This window comes from Prunus avium, chromosome 2 (assembly GCF_965620075.1).
Source record: "Prunus avium chromosome 2, drPruAviu1.hap1.1, whole genome shotgun sequence".
NCBI lineage: Eukaryota > Viridiplantae > Streptophyta > Magnoliopsida > Rosales > Rosaceae > Prunus > Prunus avium.
Genome location: NC_142285.1, coordinates 3142091 through 3168088, shown reverse-complemented (window position 1 = coordinate 3168088; position 25998 = coordinate 3142091). Strand labels below are relative to the sequence as shown.

Sequence of the window (25998 nt, the reverse complement as noted above, 5' to 3'; positions counted from 1 at the left end):
AAATCACAATTGGATGCACTCTCTTTAGTGACGTGGCATACTAGAGTCCACCTCCAACATGGAAAAATTTATTTTAAAATAATAAAATATATTATTAAACACCTTTTTTTTAAAAAAGTAAGAAAAATGTCCATTTTCTCTCTGTTGCCCTCCCTCTCTCTTCGAGCTCAAAATCTCTCTTCTCTTTCTCTCTTTCCAGCGCTCACCAACACCAATCCACCCATCGATTAACTCATTCCCTCATCCTTCATAGCTCCCTCTTCCTCTTTCTCTCTTCATATAATCCTAATCCCTAATTTCACCATTCATGATTCATCGGCTGCTTCTTGATCTCTAATATTGGTTTTTGTTGGGCTAAGGTTGGCGGTGGAAGCAGCAAGAGAGGGCTCGAATCTTGGGTGCAGATAGTAGATTTAGGGGCAGAGAGAGACATAGACAGAGGGATGGGGATTGGCTTTTTGATGGTAAGGGGAAAGTGACACACCAAATTTTGGTCAAGGGGCAAAGTGTGTACTTTAGGGAAATGTGGGATTTGATCAATAGTTTAAAGGGCATGTAGCAATTAAGCCAATAAATAAAAGGAATTTTTTTTTTATAAAAAAAATTTAAAATAAGAAAGGAAGAAGGAGAATTTAAAAGCCAAAAAAAAAAAAGGGGACAGGGTACTGTCCACACACTTTCTTTTTACTCTGCTTCTGCTACTTTTCTCTGTCAGTTCCCATCACCATATAGGTTCGTCATCATCTTCTTCTTCTTTAGAAAACCCAAACTCGTGGATGCTATTCATCACTCTAGAAGTCCGATTTTGAAAGCTCAAATCAGAAAACTTCCTTCATTAAAATTGTTCGTCTGCTCGAATATTATAACATACCCGAAAAGGAGCATCATCAGATCAGTCTAGCTACCTCGAACCGGCTATGACATTTCTGTGTTCATCCATGGCTGGTGAGTTTCTGCAGCTCGGTTTTCAACGGTTTTCTTTAATCTCCAGTGCTCGTTTGACAAAACGTCCTTCTCTAAGTTTGTTCCTCAGTTTTAGAACTATGACATATCCACAAATCAGAGCAATCCAACTACTCTAGCTATGTCTGTGGTAAGCATGTTTGTCACTTCCTCGAATTCTGCTATTATCACTGTACAATACCTTATTCACTCTTGTATGTCACTTTTCTTTTGCTCAGATGACAATACTTCCTTCATGAAGGTTGTTCATAACTCTTTTCTCTACAACATATCCAAAAATAGTGGCAGTCCAACAAGTGTAGCTTTCTCGGTAGTGGTACACCTGAAACAAGCTTTTGTTAGTTTTCAAGTGTTGTTTGAGTTTTCTCTTTGGGAGCTTCACCCAAGATTTCGGACCAATATTAAGGTAAAGTTTTAAGATGCTTTGATTTCTAGAATAAGTATAAGGATCAAAAGTGGAAGGATCAAAAGATAATTTAAATTATCTTAAGGTAAAGTTGAAAGGGGAAGGATCAAAAGATAATTTAAAATAAGTATAAGTGCCAAAGTGAAAATAAAGGAAAATGTAAGGACCAAAGTGAAATTATGGATAAGTCTGAAGACTGAAATGTATTGGAAAAAGTATTTGGGGGCAAAGTGAAAATAAAGGAAAGTATAAGGACAAAAGTGAAATTATTGACAAGTGTGAGGACTAAAGTGCAATTAAAGCTAGTTATAACTACTAAATTGCAAATAAGGATTGTTAGTAACAATTTTGAACCATTGGACTAGGAATCAGTTGCCCAAGCAAGAACAATTTGAATTCAAGGGTGCAGAATGCAAGTGAGTCATCAACTTTGGATTCTATGTAGGAGGACTCACTCCCGAACTTGTATTTTTGGATATGTATGACATAGTATAAATTGTTGTGTGTGAAAACTGCGATGTTTGTGATTGCCTAATTAACACTTGTTTTTCTTTATTTTCTTTACTATTTATTTATTTATTTTGTTGGGTGAGCAAAACACAAGTGGTTCCTTTACAAAAGTGGTTCCTTTAAACTGCGATTTATTTTGTCTATTACAATTAATCACATCATCTACCCCATTACTCCATTAAAAAATAAAAATAAATAAATGAAGAAAAATTGCTACCTCTTCTCTTTTGCGCCAATAACTTGCCAATTTTTTTTTCCCTTTTACTTTATTGTCTTGTTTTGCACAATTTGCCTCTTTTTTCCACACCTCTTCGCATTTGTCAACATCTACTACCTTACCTATCCAATATTTCATCCCTTTGTCTCTCTGTCTATTTCCTCACATTCACTCTCTCTTTGTCATTGTTTTCCTTTTCTGATCTTTATTCCCTCTCCGCCTATGTTGCACGGACACGGATACGGGGACACGGGAACGCGACACGGCGACACGGCGACACGGAAAATCTCAAAAAAGTAGGACACGGACACGGCTAGGACACGGCAATTAAAATAATAATTAATTCTCAATATTTCAAGACAGAGAAACAAGACTTTTATTAAAAATAAAAAACCAAATACAGATAAAATCATACAAAGATACAAAACACATCAAAACAGAGAAACAAAATAAAACATGGTTCACATTCATTATGTCTAATAGTCTAATACCCAATTAATAAAACAAATTCAAATATACTCAACAACTAATAACAAGACTTTTATTAAAAATAAAAAAAGCTCCAAACAGATACAATCATACAAAATACCCACACACAAAAAACACAACAGAGAAACAAAATTAAAAATCTGTGAAGCCTAACTTGAGTTTGCAAGAAGGAATCGTCCTTCTTGGTCACGATTTGCAAGAAAGAATCGTCCTTCTTGTTTTGTTTCTCTTCAAAAAAAAAAAAGATGAAATAATCTTCACCTCACCACCAAATTCAACTCTTCTACTGCTATGAAAAGGGAGATAAGAAAAGAAAATAGAGATAGAGAACATAAAAAAAGAATTTGAAAACAAAGGGAAAAATGTGGGATTCATTTAGGTTTAAAAAAGTCTTTTTCCACTTTTAACCCATGTTTTTAAAAATATTTCAAATCAGTCCACTAAAGTTTCAAAAATCACGTTTAGACCCCAATTTTTATTTTTAAAATTTTAATCTGGTCCCTTCCGTGTCTTGACCGTGTCGGAGCCGTGTCTTGACCATGTCGGCGGCGTGTCTTGACCGTGTCCCAGCCGTTGACCGTGTCCAACGCGTGTCGGAGGCGTGTCGGCGTGTCCGACACTCCGACACTCCATCAATTTGGAGTGTCGGTGCAACATAGCTCTCCGCTACCCCGAGTCCACTCCTCTCTTTCGGTGGTCTCCCTTACTTGCGCACTATCTTCTCGTCTCCCTCATTCTTTTATTTATCTGCCCTTCAATCTCACAGCATTATTTTCTCTCCTTTTTCCCTCCTCCTTTTCTTCCACTAGTCTCATTTTAAAATTGGCCATATGCCTTTCCCATACTTTACCTTTTAGGGAAATATCGCTAAATACCACCCACAATTAAATTTAATCTGCAAATATCTAGCCACACATTTTGCAAATACAATCTATAAATCACACATGAAAAACAATGGAAAACAATAAAACAGAAATTAAACTAAATGACGATGAATATACCGATAGCGAGTGTAATCGTCGTGGTGCAAACCATGCTGCACCTGAGCAGATCAAGAGATGCAATACTGTAAAAATCAAATTAAAAAAAACAGAAGACGACAAAGATGTAGTGATTTGAAAAACGAATGCATCATAGTGCAAACCGTTAATGGAGAATTTAGGGGCGATCTGACGTGGGTAACCATCAATCAACTAGTGGGTACTTTTCAGACGTGGGCTGCCCACACTTTGTTTTTTTTCTTCTTCTGCTCCTTTTCTCTTTCATTTTCCTATCACCACCAACGTTCATCATCTTCTTCTTCTTCTTCTTCTTCAGAAAACCCAAACTCGTGGGTACTATTCATCACTCTATAAGTCCGATTTCGAAAGCTCAAATCAGAAAACTTCCTTCATCAAAGTTGTTCGTCTGCTCGAATACTATAACATACCCAAAAATGAGCATCATCAGATCGGTCTAGCTTCCTCGAGCCGGCTATGACATTTCTGTATTTATCCATGGCTGGTGAGGTGAGTTTTCTGCAGCTCGGTTTTCAACAGTTTTCTTTAATCTCCAGTGCTCGTTTGACAAAACGTCCTTCTCTAATGTTGTTCCTCAGTTTGAGAACTATGACATATCCAAAAATCAGAGCAATCCAACTACTCTAGCTATGCCTGTGGTAAGCATGTTCATCACTTCCTCGGATTCTGCTGTTATCACTGTAGAGTACCTGATTCACTCTTGTATGTCACTTTTCCCTTGCTCAGATGACAATACTTCCTTCATGAAGGTTGTTCAGAATTCTTTTCTCTACAACATATCCAAACACAATGGCAGTCCAACAAGTGTAGCTTTCTCGGCAGTGGTACAACTGAAACAAGCTTTTGTTAGTTTTCAAGTGTTGTTTGAGTTGGTTATTTCTCTTTGGGAGCTTCACCCAGGATTTCGGACCAATATTAAGGTAAAGTTTTAAGATGCTTTGATTTCTGGAAATTTGTGTCCGAGTTGTTGGCCGAAGCCGGTTTTGAAAGTGGAAGGACCAAAAGATAATTTAAAATAAGTGTAAGTGTCAAAGTGAAAACAAAGGAAAATGTAAGGACTAAAGTGAAATTATGGATAAGTCTGAAGACTGAAATGTATTGGAAAAAGTATAGGAGCCAAAGTGAAAAATAAAGGAAAGTATAAGGACAAAAGTGAAATTATTGACAAGTGTGAGGACTAAAGTGAAATTAAAGCTAGTTATAATGACTAAATTGAAAATAAGGATTTTTAGTAACATTTTTGAAATGTTGGACTAGGAATCAGTTGCCCAAGCAAGAACAATTTTATTTCAAAGGTGTAGAATGCAAGTGAGGCATAGTATATATTGTTGTGTGCGAAAACTGCAATGTTTGATTGCCTAATTAACACTTTAGTTTTTCTTGACTATTTATTTATTTCTTTTGTTGGGTGAGCAAAACACAAGTGGTTCCTTTAAACTTTAGTAGGAAAACTCTTGTTCGTAACTTTTGTAATATTCTTTCTTTATTTTGGGGATTAAGGGCCTGTTTGTTTACTTTCTCTAGTTCCATTGCTTTTCTTCTTTTGCTTGTTCTATTTCTCTCATCTTACAACACAAATATATATACATCGATCTTTATTTCTTGGTTTATTTCTCCAGTCTTTGTAGGTAGTTGTTGTGTGGCGTTAGTGGAATACTAAGCATTCGGATTGCGGATAGTGCTAATTTGCTGCTAACTCCAGGTTTGTTTTTCTTAGACATTTTAAATTTCAATTATCGACTACCTCTTAGCACGCGCTTAGGCATTGGCCAGTTGACTTTTGTTTTTTTGTTTTTTGTTTTTTTACTATGAGGGAGAAATCAAACAGTGCTCGTTTGATAAAAATCACTTTCGTTGACAACAAAGCGTTAGGGTAACTATACATTTATATATAAAAACAAAAGAAATGAAAAAACAAAGAAGACATATGAAAGAAAAATGGAAATAGTTTTAACTGCTAGTTAATGGGCTTGAATTAGTTTTAATTTTTTATTACTTAATGATTAGGTGTGTGCTAATTTGCCTTTCAAATATTAAATTGTTGTTATTTAGCAAACTAGTTAACCAAAGGTATTTGAGGTTTTTTTTTTTATAATGTTTCACCATTTGCGGTCTCTGCCTTAATATATATAGATTTCATTTTACAATTATACATCCATTTTTTTAGATTGTTTTCTTAAATAAACTTTTAAAGGGAGGAAACTGTTGCAGTGAGCTCCAGTGGTGAGATAATGCGAGGTATTGGGTTAGGATTAGGATATATGTAGGGTTCAATTACCTCCAACATAACGAGAAAAATAATGATAAAAAAAAAAAAGGAAGGGTGTTTTATAGAATTTTGAATGTTTCACCAAAATAATGGGTTACTTTTAAGATAGTATCTTATTTTCAAATTGTCCAACCGACACTCCAGTGTTGTGCTAAATATCCAAGACCTTGTCGTTGATGGACTATGCAACTGTCACAAACAAGCCACACAAAGATAAATCATACACAAGCCGAAAAGTAAACACGCACACAAAGAACACAAGAATTTATAGAGGTTCAGCGTTGTACCCACGTCCTCTTGGTGATCCCCTAGAAATCCACTAGTATGAAAGAACCCCCTTTGATCTCTCACAAACCCTATATGATCATTTAAATGTCTTAGCCATAAAAATCCACGATGTTCAAATGTTGCGGAATGATGAGTTTCTTTTAAAAAGCCAGCCTATAAGATTTCATGTATCTATCAATATTAGTTGGTCATACGAAAAAGACAGTTTCAAGAATCGAATGCCTAGTTATCTGTTCGAAAATAGTTTGATGCTTCGTGGTGATGTAAAGCAATATTTGGAGATTGGAGCAGTTAGATACTTCTTGAAGCAATGTGAAGACTTAAGCCTACACCACACGTACAATTTAAAGAGTTTGATGCTTTTGAAGCAATCTTATGATCAAGGGGGCTTTCAACGCTTGAAAGTTTTATCTTTCAGTTATGACAAGGACATAGAGTATCTTATGAATGGAAAAGATTGGACTTGTCAACATCCACACAAGCGCTCCTTTATGAACCTAAGATCCATTGCAATTCACCATTGTGATAAGTTAAAATATGTCTTTTCACTATCCGTAGCACAAAACTTGGTACAACTCCAAAGCTTAACAGTTGAAAGATGTGCTAAAGTGGAAGAGATCATATCAAAGGAGAGAATGGAAGATGATAATGCATCTCACATGATAAAATTGTCAAGATTAACAGTTTTGAAGCTTTCTAATCTACCCAAGCTTCTTGGTTTCTACACGAGCAACCAACACGACTTTACCAATGAGGTATATATGTATCTAAATATGTTAGTTAAACAAATAATAAATCTTTTGATGCTTAAATGGTACATATATATACATATACAGAAATTCTCTTATGCGGACATCCGAACGTTATTATCGTGCGGACGCCATGTATTTTGTACTACCCCTCCCTGCTTTCCTGCCTGTTTACAATAGTATCCGCACGATAATAACGTACGGACATCCGGATAAGAGAATAACTATATATATATATATATATATATATATGCTTTTGCAATAAATATGTCATTGAATATTGGTTTGCGTTATTATTTCTATATACATAAGTTTGTCTGCATATGCAATAAATGTTTATTGGTAAATAGTAATTGAGAGAAATAGTGGGTAGGAAAAGGATTTCTCAAATTTTATGATAGAGGATGTGGGAATATAATTAAGGCAATTTGGAAATAAGAGAAATGGTGGAAGTTCATTACTTATGTATTTCTTTCTTTTTGGCTCATGTGTAAGTTCATTATTTATGTAGAATTCATTAATGTACAGATTATAGAGCCCAATGATGAAAGTGTGAACAAGATGAAAGAGACTAGGAATGACAATCAAGTTGCTGGGTCGACCTCATCTAAATCAAAAGTAGCACAAGTGGGAGCAAGTTGTAATGCACTATTTCCTTCAAATTGCATTTCGTGGTTACCAAATCTAAAGGAACTAGAGTTGAAGTATTTGACAAGCGATGTGGTATTTGATTTAGAAGGGCATGTCTCAACATTTTCTCAATTACAGACATTCAAAGCGAGGTTTTTATATGAGGTTGAACATTTGTGGAAAAACGTTCAACTTGGATTCCAAGGTTTTCAAAATGTAAGATCTTTAATAATTGGAGATTGTCACAGTCTGAAATATCTATGCCCCTATGAAATTTACAAGCTCCTTGTGAATCTCCAACAAGTCGAAATATATACATGTGAGAATATGGAAACTATAGTACTGGCAGCTGCTTCCGCAAAGGACAATATCCATGAAGAAGGGAAAGAGACAGGTGGCAGTGGCGCGATGACTTTGTTTCCCAAACTACCGATCAATGGCTTCAGACTGTACGACTTGCCAAACCTCGAGAGATTTTGCCTTGATGCCTATTCTTTTGCATGGTCCTCCTCCACGAGATATATGTACGTGGATGAATGTCCCAAATTAAAGACATTGGGTTTTGCACTAGTAAGCAAAAAGCTGCTTGCAGCAGTTGCAGAGAATTTGAGTGATGATCATGTAAGAGGTAGAGAAGAATCAAGATCTAGATGTGCATCATCAACTGGATCTGGATCTTTATTTGGATGTGCGCCACTAGTCTGCTTACAAAGTCGTCCATCTACTCGCAACTTTACTCAAATATTGCCCCGCCCTGTAAATAGAGAGGTACGTCATTATTCTAAAGCGATATTTATTTTGTGAAAATTGGTCTTAGGTTCAGATGTCATTGAAGATAAAGAATAAATAAAAAAAATAAAAAAAAGTTAAATGGGCTTGGCCCATGACAATTGTAAACACCTGCTCATTTTCATATGGGAAATGATCACCATTATTTTCGCAAATAGTCTTATTAATATCTAGAATGTGATAATATACAATAATTAAACTGCTTAGTTAAACAGCAAACAATAAACATTTCTTTTTTCTTTTTTAAACAACATTCTTGATTTCTAGAGTGTGATAATATCCCATATGTGTATGATTGAAACACTGACAAACTAATATACAATTACTTTTCTACCCGTTTGCCAGGCTACGCTGGCAAATCTTCAGAACTCAAGTGCTAACTACAATCTAGAAGATCTCCATGTAGTAAGGTGCGATTTATTGGAAGTGATATTTTTGGTTCAAGAAACCCCTTCTACTCAAGCATTTGATAAGCTGAGGAAATTAGTATTGTGGTTGTTACCAATGCTGAGCCACATATGGGAAAAGGGTTTACAAGTTAGCTCAGGCTTTGGAAACCTGAGATTCCTAGGTGTATGGCAATGTCACAATTTGAGATACTTGTTTTCACCGCACATAGCCAAACTTCTTACCTGTCTTGAGACAATAGAAGTTTCCAATTGTAGTGCGATGGAGAAAATTGTTGGAGAGGCAAAAGGAGGAGGAGAAAGTATTAAGGATGAATTGACATTTCCGCACATGAATTATATCCAACTTGTGGATTTACCCAAACTTGAATCTTTCTACTCTCAAGCTCATACTTTGAAGTGGTCGTCAGCCTTGGAGAAAATCACAGTTCGAAATTGTCCAGAATTAAAAGCGTTTGCTTCTAAGTCTTTGTATGTGTAAGCACCCAACATGTGTCTATGAAACGTCCACATGGAGAGAAAAGAAGGTATGTTTTTAATTTAACCAAGCGCTTAATATATTTTCATGAATTGGCGTTGCTTTATCTTTCTTATGTCATTAGTCAATTACAGCAATAGGTCCATCTCCACATTTTTCATTTGACGAATTTCACATTTACAAACCTTTTTTTTTATTGCTAAGAAATTAAATGGGTTTGTTTATAGAAATTAAATGGTGTAGGGTTTATTTATAGTTTTATTGCTAAGAATGAGTATATGACTAAATATCTCCCCAAAAGCTACGTTCTGATGACCTCCTAATTCCTAAGCATATAAGTAAATTAGTATTCATGTGTTGACATAGCTTCCACCTGTTTTAATTAATATATGTATAGCTACATCTAAATGAAACTTGGTTAGTAAAAATAGTACTCATATTTAAATTACAGTATATGAATTTAGAGAGAAGAAAATTATACCGAGTTCAATCAAGAGCCTCGGATGGTTAGAGACTCGTGCTGATAACGTAATATGAAACTAGAAAGATTTAGAAGAAATTGAGAGAGAATGGTATCAATCTTTTGATACTCGTAGGAACTGATATCTTCATTCAATTGATGCATGGTATTTATAGGCAAATGAGAAACTCTATTCACCACACTATGCAAATATAAAACTATATCTTAGTAGGTACAATATAGTAGGCACGACATAGTGGTAGGTTTTATAGCAAAAGATGTATGGTGGGCATCCATCATTTTCCCACTTATCTATAACACTCCCCCTTGGATGTCCACCATGCATGAAATATACCTCGTTAAAAACCTCTGCCAGTAAAACCCAGTGGGACAAAACCTGGTCAAAGGGAAAAAGAGTACATATTCATGTGTATCATATAATTTTGTGTTATATTCCATATAACACAGACGAACGTGTGACACTGCCTCATTAAAACCTTGCCAGGAAAAACCCAGTGGGATAAAAACCTGGACGAAGGAAAAAGAGTACAGTGTGTGGATATCTTTATGACTCACACGCTCCCCCTGATGCTGTCAAAAGATTTGCGAGTTTACGCATCCCAATATCGTGAACCATCTTTCTGAACCTTGTAGTTGGTAATGCTTTAGTGAACAAATCTGCAAAGTTGTCGCTTGATTGTATTTGTTGGATATGTATTTCACCACTTTTCTGAAGCTCATGGGTGTGGAAGAACTTTGGTGAAATGTGCTTGGTTCTGTCACCCTTGATGTAACCATTCTTGATTTGTGTAATACAAGCTGCATTGTCTTCATATATTGTTGTTGGAGTATTTTTATTTGAAGACAATCCACACGTTTCTAGTATATGTTGAGTCATATTCCTCAGCCATATGCATTCACGACTTGCTTCATGTAGTGCTAATATTTCGGAATGGTTCGAAGAAGTGGCGACTAGAGTTTGCTTTATGGATCTCCATGATATGGCAGCGCCACCACAAGTGAATACATAACCAGTTTGAGATTTGCCTTGATGTGGATCAGAAAGATAACCAGCATCTGCATAACCGACTATTTGTGGTTTTGATTTCTCTGAATAATATAAACCCATGTCGGTTGTTCCATGAAGGTATCTCAATATATGTTTGATACCCTTCCAGTGCCTTTTTGTTGGTGCAGAGCTATGTCTTGCTAACAGATTTACTGAGAAAGCAATATCAGGTCGTGTACAATTTGCTAGAAACATTAAAGCTCCAATTGCACTAAGGTATGGTACCTCTGGACCAAGTAGCTCTTCATTATCTTCTCTTGGGCGAAAAACATCTTTCTTTACATCAAGTGATCGAACAACCATAGGGCTACTTAATGGATGAGCCTTTTCCATGTAGAATCGTTTCAACAATTTTTCTGTATATGTTGATTGATGGATAAAAATTCCATTTGGCAAATGCTCTATTTGCAAGCCAAGGCAAAATTTAGTCTTCCCAAGATTTTTCATCTCGAATTCTTTTGTTAGATATGCAGCAGTTTTTGTAAGCTCTTCAGGGGTCCCTACAAGATTTAAATCATCCACATAAACTGCAATAATAGCAAATCCATTTTCCGTTCTTTTGATAAAGACACACGGACAAATAGGATTGTTTATATACCCTTCTTGTAAGAGGTATTCGCTAAGGTGGTTGTACCACATTCTCCCTGATTGCTTTAGTCCATACAAGGACCGTTGTAATTTGATCGAATACAAACCACATTGCTTTGGAATATTTGTTACAGGATTTTTAAAACCTTCGGGGATTGTCATATAAATATCAGTATCAAGTGATCCATATAAATATGCTGTAACAACATCCATAAGTCGCATATCAAGCTTTCCTGTGACAACCAGGCTAATCAAGTAGCGCAATGTAATTGCGTCTATCACGGGGGAATATGTTTCATTATAATCAATCCCGGGTTTCTGCGAGAAACCTTGTGCTACAAGACGTGCTTTGTATCTTACAATCTCATTTTTCTCATTTCGTTTTCGTACAAACACCCATTTGTGTCCAACATGTTTTATGCCTTCAGGTGTTCGGACTACTGGTCCAAATACTTTACGGTTTTCCAATTAATCTAACGCTGCTTGTATAGCATCTTTCCATTTTGGCCAATCTTTTCTATGTCGACATTCTTCAACCGTTTTTGGTTCAGGATCCTCATTGTCTTTTGCAATATCTATTGCAACTTTGTAAGCAAATATATTATCTATAATCACTTCCTTTCTATTCCAGCTTTCTCCTGTACTCATGTAATTTAAACTAATCTCATAATGTATATCTTCGGGTGCATATGCCGCTACAGGGGCTGTGTTTTTATCAACTTTAAACTGATCAGTTAGGGCCCGTCTGGTAACGTTTTCAGAGAGTGTTTTCTAAGAATATTTTCAGAGAATGAAAACAAGAAAACAAATTTGCATTTTCAGGAAATGAAAATGCGTCTGGTAGATTAATTGGAAAACATCTTCAGAAAACAAAAACAATGAAAACGTGTCTGGTAGTACAATTTGATAATAAAAATAATATGTGAGTTATTTTTTAAGCATATTTTTGCTAATTTATGTTCTAAAAAACATTTTTTTAAAAGTATAATTTGACAAATAAAAAGTTATATTGTTTTTTAAAAGTTAAATTTATTTTTATCTCTTTTTTTTTCTTCCTCTTTTCTTCTTTTTTCCTTTTCTTTCTTCCTCTCTCCTTTCTCTTTTCTTCTCCCTTTCCGGGCCATTCCTTTCTTTCTTCCTCTACTTTCTCTTTCATTCTCCCTTCCCTTTTTTTTACTATCTCTTCATGCCGCTGCACCCACTCCTTCCTTCCATGGCATGAATCCCACCAACCCACCTCTCTCTCTCTCTCTCTCTCCCTTCCCCCCTCCTTAATTGGGTGGTGATGGCGATGGTGATGCTTTGATTGGGTATGGGTGGTGGAGGTGCTAGGGGTCGATTGCTTTTTTACTAGGTGGCGAGATGTGTATTGGGTTCGATTGGGTGTTGGTCGTGATTCCATTGGCATGGTGTTGGTGTTGGTGTCGGTTGGGTTTGATAGGTGGTGGTGATGTGGGGACTGGGTCTGTGAGGTTTGGTGGCAATGGCAGAGTCATGGCGGTTGAGATGATGATGGTCTGACAATCGTGGCCGTGGTATGTTTGATTTTGGTTTATGTTTTGGTGTGATTTTCGTTTCGTTTCTGTTTTGCTGGGTAGAGTGATGGGGTTGTGGGTTTCTGTTTATGGTTTAGGAGTTTGTTTTCTGTGAGAATGAAAACATATTTTTTCTGTTTTTCCAAAGTACACGTTATGTTGTTTTCATTTTATGAAAACATTCTCACTGTTTTCTGTTTTAGTCTACCGAACGGATTCTTGGTTTGTTTTCATTCTCAGAAAATGAAAACGGGCGGTGAAAACTTAACCGAACAGCCCCTTATTGTCTCTTCGGGAGCACTCATTTGTTTTATGGTTTTCTGTTCTTCTGGAATATGCACTAGTGTCTTTTTCTTTCGGGGATTTTTATCTTTAGCACCCACAGGACGCCCACGCTTCAGGCGTGCCTTTGATGTATTATCATGTTGTCCTTCAGGGATATCAATCCTTGCGGGAGTATTTACGGCCGGTATATAAGACTTTATCACTTTCTTTGTATCAGTAAATGCGTCCGGTAATTGATTTGCAATGTTTTGCAAATGAATGATCCTTTGAACTTCATGTTCACTTTGATTTGTATGTGGATCAAGATGAGATAGTGATGGTACATTCCATGTAATTTCACGCCGTTCTTCTAGAATCGGTAGTTTTCCTCCCCCTAACGGCGGGAAAACTGTCTCATTAAAGTGGCAGTCTGCAAATCGTGCCAAGAACATGTCACCCGTTGAGGGTTCAAGATATCTAATGATGGATGGAGAATCAAATCCAATGTAAATGCCAAGACGTCGTTGGTGACCCATTTTAGTTCGTTGTGGTGGAGAAATTGGGACATAAACAGCACAACCAAAAAATTTTAAATGGGAAATGTTAGGTTGTTGTCCAAAAATAAGTTGTAATGGAGAGTATTGATGAATAGAGCTTGGACGAATGCGAACTAAAGATGCAGCATGTAATATAGCATGTCCCCAGATTGAAGTAGGTAATTGTGATCTAAAAATTAGGGGTCTAGCAATCATTTGAAGGCGTTTGATAAAATTTTCTGCTAAACCATTTTGAGTATGAGTGTGTGCAACAGGGTGTTCAACATTAATACCAATTGACATGCAATAATCATCAAAGGCTTGAGATGTAAATTCACCAGCATTATCAAGACGAATAGCTTTAATAGGATAATCAGGAAAATGTGCCCTTAATTTAATTATTTGAGCAAGTAGTTTTGCAAAAGCATTAGACCTTGTATAAAGTAAGCAAACATGTGACCATTTGGAAGATGCATCTATTAATACCATAAAATAACGAAAAGGTCCACATGGTGGGTGAATAGGTCCACAAATATCTCCTTGAATCCGATGTAAAAACATGGGAGATTCACCAACAACTTTTACCATTGATGGTTTAATAACCAACTTTCCTTGTGAACAAGCCACACATGGGCAATCACTCTGTGGAAGAATCTTCTGGTCCTTCAATGGGTGACCAAATGTATTTCCAATTATCCGACGCATCATTGTTGTCCCTGGATGACCAAGTCTATCATGCCAGAGCATGAATAGTTTCTGATTATTAAACTTCTGGTTTATATAATTTGATTCTACTGCACTTATGGTAGTATAATATAATCCTGATGAGAAAGCTGGAAGTTTTTCCACTACATGCTTCTGGCATGAGTTAATATAAGTGATGTAAAGATATTCTTTGTTCCCCTCATTCATGGTTTCAATATGAAATCCATTAAGACGAAGATCTTTAAAACTCAGTAGATTTCTTCTGGATTTGACTGAATACAAAGCACTTTCTATATAAATATTTGTTCCCCCAGGGAGTATTATTGTGGCTCTCCCGGAGCCTTCAATTAACTTGGAAGTACCCGAAATGGTATTTACATTGGCTTTAGCTATTTTTAAGTGCGTGAAATATTTCTTATCTCGAAGAATCGTATGCGTTGTTGCACTGTCTACTAGACATACATCTCCATCACATCTTTTGGAATAGCTCAAAGCATTGAAATTTTTCATATTTCTATATAAGATGATAAAGATAATTAGATCATGGATCCATCTTATTGAATTAAAAACATTACACAAAATGCAGAAATTGAAACACTCAGCATACAACAAGCCCTTTATTTTAAATATTATACACAACATGCGGAATTTTAAACACACAATATAAAGTACAATGCAAAGTTCAACATTGAATCATTCATCGTTCATGTCATCATTGGCATCATGGCCATCATTGCCATTATTGCCACCATCATTGCCATTTTCTTCATTAATTATGGGATCAGTGTTTCCATTTATTTCTGTAAAGAAATCAGAAACTTCTAAATGGGTGATATCTAACGGCTCGTTATCATCATCAAGAAGATTATCGAAATCAGTGTAGTTTGTTTCCTTTTCCTTTCCTTTTCCCTTGATTGATTCTTGATATAGATTAACAAGATGTTTTGGTGTACGACATGTACGTGACCAGTGTCCTTTCACTCCACATCTATAACAAGCATCATCATCTTTCTTTTGGAAATTATACATCACTTTTCCTTTTCCTTTTCTATCACTATTATTCCACTGCTGGTGGTGTGATACGTTTTTCTTATTTGAATGACTTACTTGATTTCGGTAATTGTCATAATTACGACCACGACCTCGTCCTCGGCCGCGTCCATGACCACGCCCATATCGGCTTGCATTTGCTTCAGGCCATAATGTTTGTATATTCTCATTTGCATTCGCTTCAATGGTTTTGATCCCGTTGGATGAGACTGATGATTTTTCATTAAAAGTTCATTGTTTTGTTCTGCAACAAGAAGACATGAAATCAGTTGAGAATATTTCTTAAACCCCCTTTCTCTGTATTGCTGCTGCAGGAGCATGTTGGATGAAAAATACAGAGAAAGGGGGTTTAAGAAATATTCTCAACTGATTTCATGTCTTCTTGTTGCAGAACAAAACAATGAACTTTTAATGAAAAATCATCAGTCTCATCCAACGGGATCAAAACCATTGAAGCGAATGCAAATGAGAATATACAAACATTATGGCCTGAAGCAAATGCAAGCCGATATGGGCGTGGTCATGGACGCGGCCGAGGACGAGGTCGTGGTCGTAATTATGACAATTACCGAAATCAAGTAAGTCATTCAAATAAGAAAAACGTATCACACCACCAGCAGTGGAATAATAGTGATAGAAAAGGAAAAGGAAAAGTGATGTATAATTTCCAAAAGAAAGATGATGATGCTTGTTATAGATGTGGAGTGAAAGGACACTGGTCACGTACATGTCGTACACCAAAACATCTTGTTAATCTATATCAAGAATCAATCAAGGGAAAAGGAAAGGAAAAGGAAACAAACTACACTGATTTCGATAATCTTCTTGATGATGATAACGAGCCGTTAGATATCACCCATTTAGAAGTTTCTGATTTCTTTACAGAAATAAATGGAAACACTGATCCCATAATTAATGAAGAAAATGGCAATGATGGTGGCAATAATGGCAATGATGGCCATGATGCCAATGATGACATGAACGATGAATGATTCAATGTTGAACTTTGCATTGTACTTTATATTGTGTGTTTAAAATTCCGCATGTTGTGTATAATATTTAAAATAAAGGGCTTGTTGTATGCTGAGTGTTTCAATTTCTGCATTTTGTGTAATGTTTTTAATTCAATAAGATGGATCCATGATCTAATTATCTTTATCATCTTATATAGAAATATGAAAAATTTCAATGCTTTGAGCTATTCCAAAAGATGTGATGGAGATGTATGTCTAGTAGACAGTGCAACAACGCATACGATTCTTCGAGATAAGAAATATTTCACGCACTTAAAAATAGCTAAAGCCAATGTAAATACCATTTCGGGTACTTCCAAGTTAATTGAAGGCTCCGGGAGAGCCACAATAATACTCCCTGGGGGAACAAATATTTATATAGAAAGTGCTTTGTATTCAGTCAAATCCAGAAGAAATCTACTGAGTTTTAAAGATCTTCGTCTTAATGGATTTCATATTGAAACCATGAATGAGGGGAACAAAGAATATCTTTACATCACTTATATTAACTCATGCCAGAAGCATGTAGTGGAAAAACTTCCAGCTTTCTCATCAGGATTATATTATACTACCATAAGTGCAGTAGAATCAAATTATATAAACCAGAAGTTTAATAATCAGAAACTATTCATGCTCTGGCATGATAGACTTGGTCATCCAGGGACAACAATGATGCGTCGGATAATTGGAAATACATTTGGTCACCCATTGAAGGACCAGAAGATTCTTCCACAGAGTGATTGCCCATGTGTGGCTTGTTCACAAGGAAAGTTGGTTATTAAACCATCAATGGTAAAAGTTGTTGGTGAATCTCCCATGTTTTTACATCGGATTCAAGGAGATATTTGTGGACCTATTCACCCACCATGTGGACCTTTTCGTTATTTTATGGTATTAATAGATGCATCTTCCAAATGGTCACATGTTTGCTTACTTTATACAAGGTCTAATGCTTTTGCAAAACTACTTGCTCAAATAATTAAATTAAGGGCACATTTTCCTGATTATCCTATTAAAGCTATTCGTCTTGATAATGCTGGTGAATTTACATCTCAAGCCTTTGATGATTATTGCATGTCAATTGGTATTAATGTTGAACACCCTGTTGCACACACTCATACTCAAAATGGTTTAGCAGAAAATTTTATCAAACGCCTTCAAATGATTGCTAGACCCCTAATTTTTAGATCACAATTACCTACTTCAATCTGGGGACATGCTATATTACATGCTGCATCTTTAGTTCGCATTCGTCCAAGCTCTATTCATCAATACTCTCCATTACAACTTGTTTTTGGACAACAACCTAACATTTCCCATTTAAAAATTTTTGGTTGTGTTGTTTATGTCCCAATTTCTCCACCACAACGAACTAAAATGGGTCACCAACGACGTCTTGGCATTTACATTGGATTTGATTCTCCATCCATCATTAGATATCTTGAACCCTCAACGGGTGACATGTTCTTGGCACGATTTGCAGACTGCCACTTTAATGAGACAGTTTTCCCGCCGTTAGGGGGAGGAAAACTACCGATTCTAGAAGAACGGCGTGAAATTACATGGAATGTACCATCACTATCTCATCTTGATCCACATACAAATCAAAGTGAACATGAAGTTCAAAGGATCATTCATTTGCAAAACATTGCAAATCAATTACCGGACGCATTTACTGATACAAAGAAAGTGATAAAGTCTTATATACCGGCCGTAAATACTCCCGCAAGGATTGATATCCCTGAAGGACAACATGATAATACATCAAAGGCACGCCTGAAGCGTGGGCGTCCTGTGGGTGCTAAAGATAAAAATCCCCGAAAGAAAAAGACACTAGTGCATATTCCAGAAGAACAGAAAACCATAAAACAAATGAGTGCTCCCGAAGAGACAATAACTGATCAGTTTAAAGTTGATAAAAACACAGCCCCTGTAGCGGCATATGCACCCGAAGATATACATTATGAGATTAGTTTAAATTACATGAGTACAGGAGAAAGCTGGAATAGAAAGGAAGTGATTATAGATAATATATTTGCTTACAAAGTTGCAATAGATATTGCAAAAGACAATGAGGATCCTGAACCAAAAACGGTTGAAGAATGTCGACATAGAAAAGATTGGCCAAAATGGAAAGATGCTATACAAGCAGCGTTAGATTAATTGGAAAACCGTAAAGTATTTGGACCAGTAGTCCGAACACCTGAAGGCATAAAACATGTTGGACACAAATGGGTGTTTGTACGAAAACGAAATGAGAAAAATGAGATTGTAAGATACAAAGCACGTCTTGTAGCACAAGGTTTCTCGCAGAAACCCGGGATTGATTATAATGAAACATATTCCCCCGTGATAGACGCAATTACATTGCGCTACTTGATTAGCCTGGTTGTCACAGGAAAGCTTGATATGCGACTTATGGATGTTGTTACAGCATATTTATATGGATCACTTGATACTGATATTTATATGACAATCCCCGAAGGTTTTAAAAATCCTGTAACAAATATTCCAAAGCAATGTGGTTTGTATTCGATCAAATTACAACGGTCCTTGTATGGACTAAAGCAATCAGGGAGAATGTGGTACAACCACCTTAGCGAATACCTCTTACAAGAAGGGTATATAAACAATCCTATTTGTCTGTGTGTCTTTATCAAAAGAACGGAAAATGGATTTGCTATTATTGCAGTTTATGTGGATGATTTAAATCTTGTAGGGACCCCTGAAGAGCTTACAAAAACTGCTGCATATCTAACAAAAGAATTCGAGATGAAAAATCTTGGGAAGACTAAATTTTGCCTTGGCTTGCAAATAGAGCATTTGCCAAATGGAATTTTTATCCATCAATCAACATATACAGAAAAATTGTTGAAACGATTCTACATGGAAAAGGCTCATCCATTAAGTAGCCCTATGGTTGTTCGATCACTTGATGTAAAGAAAGATGTTTTTCGCCCAAGAGAAGATAATGAAGAGCTACTTGGTCCAGAGGTACCATACCTTAGTGCAATTGGAGCTTTAATGTTTCTAGCAAATTGTACACGACCTGATATTGCTTTCTCAGTAAATCTGTTAGCAAGACATAGCTCTGCACCAACAAAAAGGCACTGGAAGGGTATCAAACATATATTGAGATACCTTCATGGAACAACCGACATGGGTTTATATTATTCAGAGAAATCAAAACCACAAATAGTCGGTTATGCAGATGCTGGTTATCTTTCTGATCCACATCAAGGCAAATCTCAAACTGGTTATGTATTCACTTGTGGTGGCGCTGCCATATCATGGAGATCCATAAAGCAAACTCTAGTCGCCACTTCTTCGAACCATTCCGAAATATTAGCACTACATGAAGCAAGTCGTGAATGCATATGGCTGAGGAATATGACTCAACATATACTAGAAACGTGTGGATTGTCTTCAAATAAAAATACTCCAACAACAATATATGAAGACAATGCAGCTTGTATTACACAAATCAAGAATGGTTACATCAAGGGTGACAGAACCAAGCACATTTCACCAAAGTTCTTCCACACCCATGAGCTTCAGAAAAGTGGTGAAATACATATCCAACAAATACAATCAAGCGACAACTTTGCAGATTTGTTCACTAAAGCATTACCAACTACAAGGTTCAGAAAGATGGTTCACGATATTGGGATGCGTAAACTCGCAAATCTTTTGACAGCATCAGGGGGAGCGTGTGAGTCATAAAGATATCCACACACTGTACTCTTTTTCCTTCGTCCAGGTTTTTATCCCACTGGGTTTTTCCTGGCAAGGTTTTAATGAGGCAGTGTCACACGTTCGTCTGTGTTATATGGAATATAACACAAAATTATATGATACACATGAATATGTACTCTTTTTCCCTTTGACCAGGTTTTGTCCCACTGGGTTTTACTGGCAGAGGTTTTTAACGAGGTATATTTCATGCATGGTGGACATCCATGGGGGAGTGTTATAGATAAGTGGGAAAATGATGGATGCCCACCATACATCTTTTGCTATAAAACCTACCACTATGTCGTGCCTACTATATTGTACCTACTAAGATATAGTTTTATATTTGCATAGTGTGGTGAATAGAGTTTCTCATTTGCCTATAAATACCATGCATCAATTGAATGAAGATATCAGTTCCTACGAGTATCAAAAGATTGATACCATTCTCTCTCAATTTCTTCTAAATCTTTCTAGTTTCATATTACGTTATCAGCACGAGTCTCTAACCATCCGAGGCTCTTGATTGAACTCGGTATAATTTTCTTCTCTCTAAATTCATATACTGTAATTTAAATATGAGTACTATTTTTACTAACCAAGTTTCATTTAGATGTAGCTATACATATATTAATTAAAACAGGTGGAAGCTATGTCAACACATGAATACTAATTTACTTATATGCTTAGGAATTAGGAGGTCATCAGAACGTAGCTTTTGGGGAGATATTTAGTCATATACTCATTCTTAGCAATAAAACTATAAATAAACCCTACACCATTTAATTTCTATAAACAAACCCAAAAAATGACAGCTGACCATATTGAATTTAATTTTAATTATTAAATTACTTTGATGTCCTATTGAGTGTTGGGCTTAGGTTTGTTTTAAGAAATCAATGGCAGTTTTGTAATTTAAAAGAAGTTAAAAGCATTTTTGTTATGTTGTAAATAGGGCACGTTAATGGGCCGGGCCGGGCTTTAAAGAGGAGAGAGAAAATACCAGGCCGGGTTTTTTTAGAAAATTCAAAGCCCAAGCCCGACCCATGGGCCGGGCTTGAGAAAGCCCATCGGGCTGGGCCGGGCCGAAATGGGCCTACTTCAATTGAAAAAAATCATAAACTTAATCATAAGGGCATTTTAGTCCAAATTTGAGATTAAACTCACTTAATTCCAATATTTTCACATCAAACCAAATTCATAAAACACCCAATAAAGTCACACAACTTAATAAGATTTTCCACAAAAATAATAAAACCAAGTATTATTTTTGAGGTTATTACATAATTAGACCATAATAGTTTTAAGAAATAATTTTAAAAAATAATAAGTATCAACAAAATATTTTTTTTTTAAAGGATGGTATGAATAAATAAGCAAATGTTTGGTGATGTGTTCAAGAAAAGCATGATTATATTTGGTGGTACAATTATGTTTCGTGATATGAATATATTTGGTGATATGATATGTTGTTCATCTTATTTTTATATATATATAATTGTTGTATTAATAATTGACACAAATTAATGTGCTAATCATCCAATTATAAACTATGAATAAGTAAAGAAAAGTAAGGGCATGTTTACGTATCAATAATGGGTATGGGAGGAAAGGGAATGATTTCCATTCCTGACTTCCCCTGCGTTTACTTGCAATCAGGAATGAAAAAATAAGTGGGCTCCACCTCAAAATCCGTAATCACATGCCCTCAAAACTAGGTATCAGATCAACTAGGGGGGAATAGTCGATACGATTCCCATTCCTGTTTTCTCTTAATAACTTCCAAAAATACCCTTACCACTTTACCATAATTCCAACTAGGGGGAGTTTAATCGTATGAAGATTATGCAGGTTATTATTATTTGATTGTTTACTAGTTACGTAGGTGAAAGATATATATTTATTGAAGTTTATTTTTTTGTTTGAAATTGGCTCTGGACAAAGGTGTTATTAACGTGATCATTGAACTGGGCTCTTGATGTTCATCTTGTTCAGCATATTGATTCCTCATGTTTACATTGCCTTACTGGTTTGATGCATGATTAGTTTGGTCTCCTTAGCCAATTTGAGAATTATATATGTGCTGTGGTGAAAATGTGCAGGACATTTTAGTAATCAAATTAATTTGGATTTTGATTCATGAAAATTAGTAAACAATAACAATGGGAATCAACCCCATTCCTTTGCTAATTCCATATGTTTAGTAAACAGCTTAATGGGAATGATTCTTCCCATACTGATTTAGTAGTTCCCCGATTCCCATACTGATACATAAACATGTAAATGAAATGAAACAAATTATATATGTGATTTAAGTGAAATAATCATAATCATAAACTCTTATTTATTCATAATTATATATGTATGTGGGCCTAATGGGCCGGGCTTTTGTGGGCGGGCCGGGTAGGGCTTTCTTGGGCTTAATCGGGCCAGGCCTATGGGTCGGGCTGGGCTTCAGACACCCAAGCCCAAGCCTAGCCCAGCCCAAGGCGAGCCGGGCTATCTCAAAGCCCATAATGGGCTAGGCCGGGCTTTTTTTAATGGGCTGGGCGAGCCCCCATCGGCCCATGAGCCCGCGGGCCAAATGATGAGGCTTAGTTATAAATGGGCTTTAGGTGTGTTTTTAAAGTCCATTTCATATAGGTTTTTTTTTTTTAATTTGGGCTCCTATATTGGGTATAATAGTGAGTCTCCCACTTTTGGGCTCATTCCTATGTTAGTCAACTTTACAATACACCCCTCATGGACTATAATTAATACAAAATAATCTCTAATCATAATAAATGTTCTCATGAATTATTTAATGAAAAATAAAAAATTGGATTTATTTGAAAATTACCGAATTTTATGGCTCGTTAAAATGCTTCTAAGGATGATATCATTTTTTACAGTAGTACTTAACCATTAATATTTGTCCAGTAGCACTTGCATAATATTCATTACATGCATTTTCTATTTTAATCATAGATAATAATTTTTATTCTTTATTTTTCATAATCTTTGAGAAGAATATCACCAAGAAGCTAGGGACCAGACTACATGATATGTTGCGGTGCACATCTACAAGATACCATGACATACCAATTTCGTTCTTATCAGATACCGTCGCTTTCATAACTGATTATGCATGTTCTTGATTAATGTTCTTCAAATCCAGCCATTACATGAGAACATCACATAATTTAGTTATTATATGTTCTCTTTAATTGTATTGAATAAAATGGATATATTTGGACCTTCCTTATCATATATGTAAAATATTGAGTAAACTATTGCCTACAAAAGCACTAAATTGAAATGAGTGGTTTTCTTTCATAAATGTAGTATGATTCTACTATTATATTCATATTGAAATACAATTTTGACAAGTATTGATTTGTGGTGGGGGGCCATAGGCTTAAGTATAGCAATTTTTCTTTGCATTTGTTACCACATCGCAAGGCCACCTTTGGCCTTAATACAGCTCTGCCCCTGATGATATTGAATCTTTGGATATTTGGCCCAAAACGTGGGGCCAACTTTGCCACGAGTTGATGTCGATCTAGCCATCAGTATGTCAAAGGGTGAACAGATTTATATTCTTAGCATCAGTATGAATTAAGACCCACAATGAATCCCTAACAACCTTTAAATTCTTGGGAAATAGCTCTAAATGCCACCCTTTTTATAATTTTAACTGAAAATACCACCTCTTCCCACAAATTTTGCAAATATAACCTATAAATACATACTTATTGCCCACTTATTGGCCAGATAACACTTTTGGTCAGTTTTTGGTTTCTCTCTCTCTCTCTCTCTCTCTCTCTCTCTCTAGCTAACTACGCCTCTTCTCACGAAGAAGAAGATCAAGAACAACCTACAAACCCACAGCTTTGCCCTCAAAACCCAGTTCTTCCTATTCCTCTCTGTTTTCTTCTCTACCCAAATCCAAACCCAAACCTTGTCTTTCTTCGAATCCCTTCTGCAACCTAAACAAACCCAAACAAAATCATCTTTTCTGAATATGACAGCATGTCTTGGCATTAGGTGGCCATTGTTTGAGCATTTTGGTCCAATTTTGGAGGGTTTTGAAGTTTGGGTTTACATGCCCTCTTCAAGAACAGCTTCTCCAGAAAATGAATTGTTGGGAATACGTAAGTTTTGATGCTAAATTGAATTTGATTACTGAAATTGGAATTGTGATTGATTTCGTCTGTATTTTGTGTAGAAAGTGACGTATTGGGATTGATTTTGTTTGTCTGAAACAACAAATGTGTTTGTTCTTTGTCGATTGATTCTTGCATTTGGTATTGGGATTTTCTATGAACTTATGATTATATCATAGTGAGGTAGCATCGTTGATTTGCTATTGCAATTGTATTGCAATTGTATTGTAGTGGTATTGCTTTTGTATTACTATGGTATTGCTGTTATATTGATTTTTTTTGGTGTTTTATTGATATGTTACTGCAATTTAATAGTAATATATGTTGATATCATTTTTCTTTATCTGCTTGTGATTTGAGTAGGAGTTGAGATTATTCATGGCTGAAGTATTATTTACGATCTCTCTCTCTCTCTCTCTCTGCTCTTTGTATTTTTCTCAACATTTATGTGTTAATTTAATGCATGGTATTGTTTTGGAACCATAATCATTGTCAATCTCATTGTTTCTTTAAAAGATTGCTGTGAAATTGTTACTTCATTTTCTTCTTTCCTATGTTTTAAGATATTTTTGTTTGGAGAAAAAGAACTCTGTTTTTGTAATGTAAAAGACTAGGTATCTATGTCCCACATCTTGGGACTAATTGAATGTGTTTTTTGATATTGAAAGGAAGCTAGCATCTTTGGTTGAAAAAATGAAGGTGTTACTGCTGAAGTAATTTCTACTTGATTTCAATTTGCCTATAAAACTTGTTGACTGATGCTCAACTGTTAGATTACTTTATTATATGTTTAATATCTTTCACACAATCTGAAAGACATATAAACATAAAGACATACCTGGAGCCATCTTCCTTGAGTACACGACCTCTGAACTCATGCAATCCATAGCAACAGCAATCCTATCAAGAACACGAACGGCTCAAGACTTCTGCTCTCTCTCAGAATATGTTTCAGCTCTCTCTTTATGATGAGAATAGGGTTAGAGAACGTGTCTGATGAGAGCAGGGCCTTAAGCTTATATAGGGTTAGGTCAAGTCGTCTCTACTGATCACCGAGGGCCGACTTGACTAATTTTCCAAGCCCACCAAATCGATTCACGCATAAAAGGAAATAAATAGGACCCCTTAATAGGCATCAAAACCCTTCCTTATTTCACAAGGTTTTGGGCCTCAAGGTACAACTTAATTTAAACTCTTATTAAAACCTAATATAACTTAGTATCTAGTGCACTGATCTAAATAGGAAAACATAACATTCTCCCACTAGATCAAGCACTAGAACACTAAGCTTCTGTATTCCGAAAGGTTTGATAATATTTATTGGCCACGAGTTTAAAACAGTTAAGTCCTTCCCCTCAAGCTACAATGGTAAGCGATTAGACAAAATGAACTATAGACAAGCACTGCTCTCTTTATTAAAAACAGGCCATCTATAATCACATAATGCAATCTCAAAACATATGAAGCATCTACAACGCGAACCCTAATATGTACTAATCCTTAATGTGAATCTTTATGCATTTCAGTACAAGTACCCCTTTGACTTAGCACGAGTCAATCCGCAATGTTATTAAAACAATAGTATCACAAAAGTGACCATAAACTCACATGCATAAACAAAATTACATAATAAGTTTAAATAGCTAAATAGTCAAAATGGTTAGAATTTATTCAATAATAAATAAAG

General features: G+C 35.8%; 2 protein-coding genes across 6 annotated transcripts; both read left to right on the top strand.

Annotated features, from left to right (window-relative positions):
• Positions 1 to 3734: 3734 nt before the first annotated feature.
• LOC110772333 (uncharacterized) lies at positions 3735 to 23447 on the top strand. Of its 5 annotated transcripts, XM_088249417.1 has the most exons (8): positions 3738 to 4093; positions 4183 to 4242; positions 4331 to 4524; positions 5224 to 5306; positions 6453 to 6916; positions 7439 to 8308; positions 8675 to 9263; positions 23175 to 23447. In XM_088249417.1, exons 5-7 carry the CDS (start codon positions 6518 to 6520, stop codon positions 9215 to 9217), a joined length of 1812 nt encoding a protein of 603 aa, XP_088105543.1. In that variant the 5' UTR covers positions 3738 to 4093; positions 4183 to 4242; positions 4331 to 4524; positions 5224 to 5306; positions 6453 to 6517; the 3' UTR covers positions 9218 to 9263; positions 23175 to 23447. The 5 variants fall into 5 exon arrangements, with proteins under 5 accessions (XP_088105544.1, XP_088105541.1, XP_088105542.1 ...); XM_088249418.1 differs by having other exon boundaries at positions 3735 to 4093; positions 5224 to 6916; positions 8675 to 8739; XM_088249415.1 differs by having other exon boundaries at positions 3737 to 4093; positions 5224 to 6916.
• LOC148296255 (uncharacterized) lies at positions 15740 to 16703 on the top strand. The gene is made up of 2 exons (XM_088247873.1): positions 15740 to 15882; positions 15927 to 16703. Exons 1-2 carry the CDS (start codon positions 15740 to 15742, stop codon positions 16411 to 16413), a joined length of 630 nt encoding a protein of 209 aa, XP_088103999.1. The 3' UTR covers positions 16414 to 16703.
• Positions 23448 to 25998: the final 2551 nt, after the last annotated feature.

Excerpts from the sequence above, each read along its gene's own strand:
- LOC148296255 (XM_088247873.1), top strand. The coding sequence starts at position 15,740 with ATGTTGGATGAAAAATACAGAGAAAGGGGGTTTAAGAAATATTCTCAA. Across the intron at positions 15,883-15,926 it reads TCAAAACCATTGAAGCGAAT|CCGATATGGGCGTGGTCATG; the intron begins GCAAATGAGAAT and ends AGCAAATGCAAG.
- LOC110772333 (XM_088249415.1), top strand. The coding sequence starts at position 6,278 with ATGTTGCGGAATGATGAGTTTCTTTTAAAAAGCCAGCCTATAAGATTT. Across the intron at positions 6,917-7,438 it reads AACACGACTTTACCAATGAG|ATTATAGAGCCCAATGATGA; the intron begins GTATATATGTAT and ends ATTAATGTACAG. Across the intron at positions 8,309-8,674 it reads CCCGCCCTGTAAATAGAGAG|GCTACGCTGGCAAATCTTCA; the intron begins GTACGTCATTAT and ends CCCGTTTGCCAG.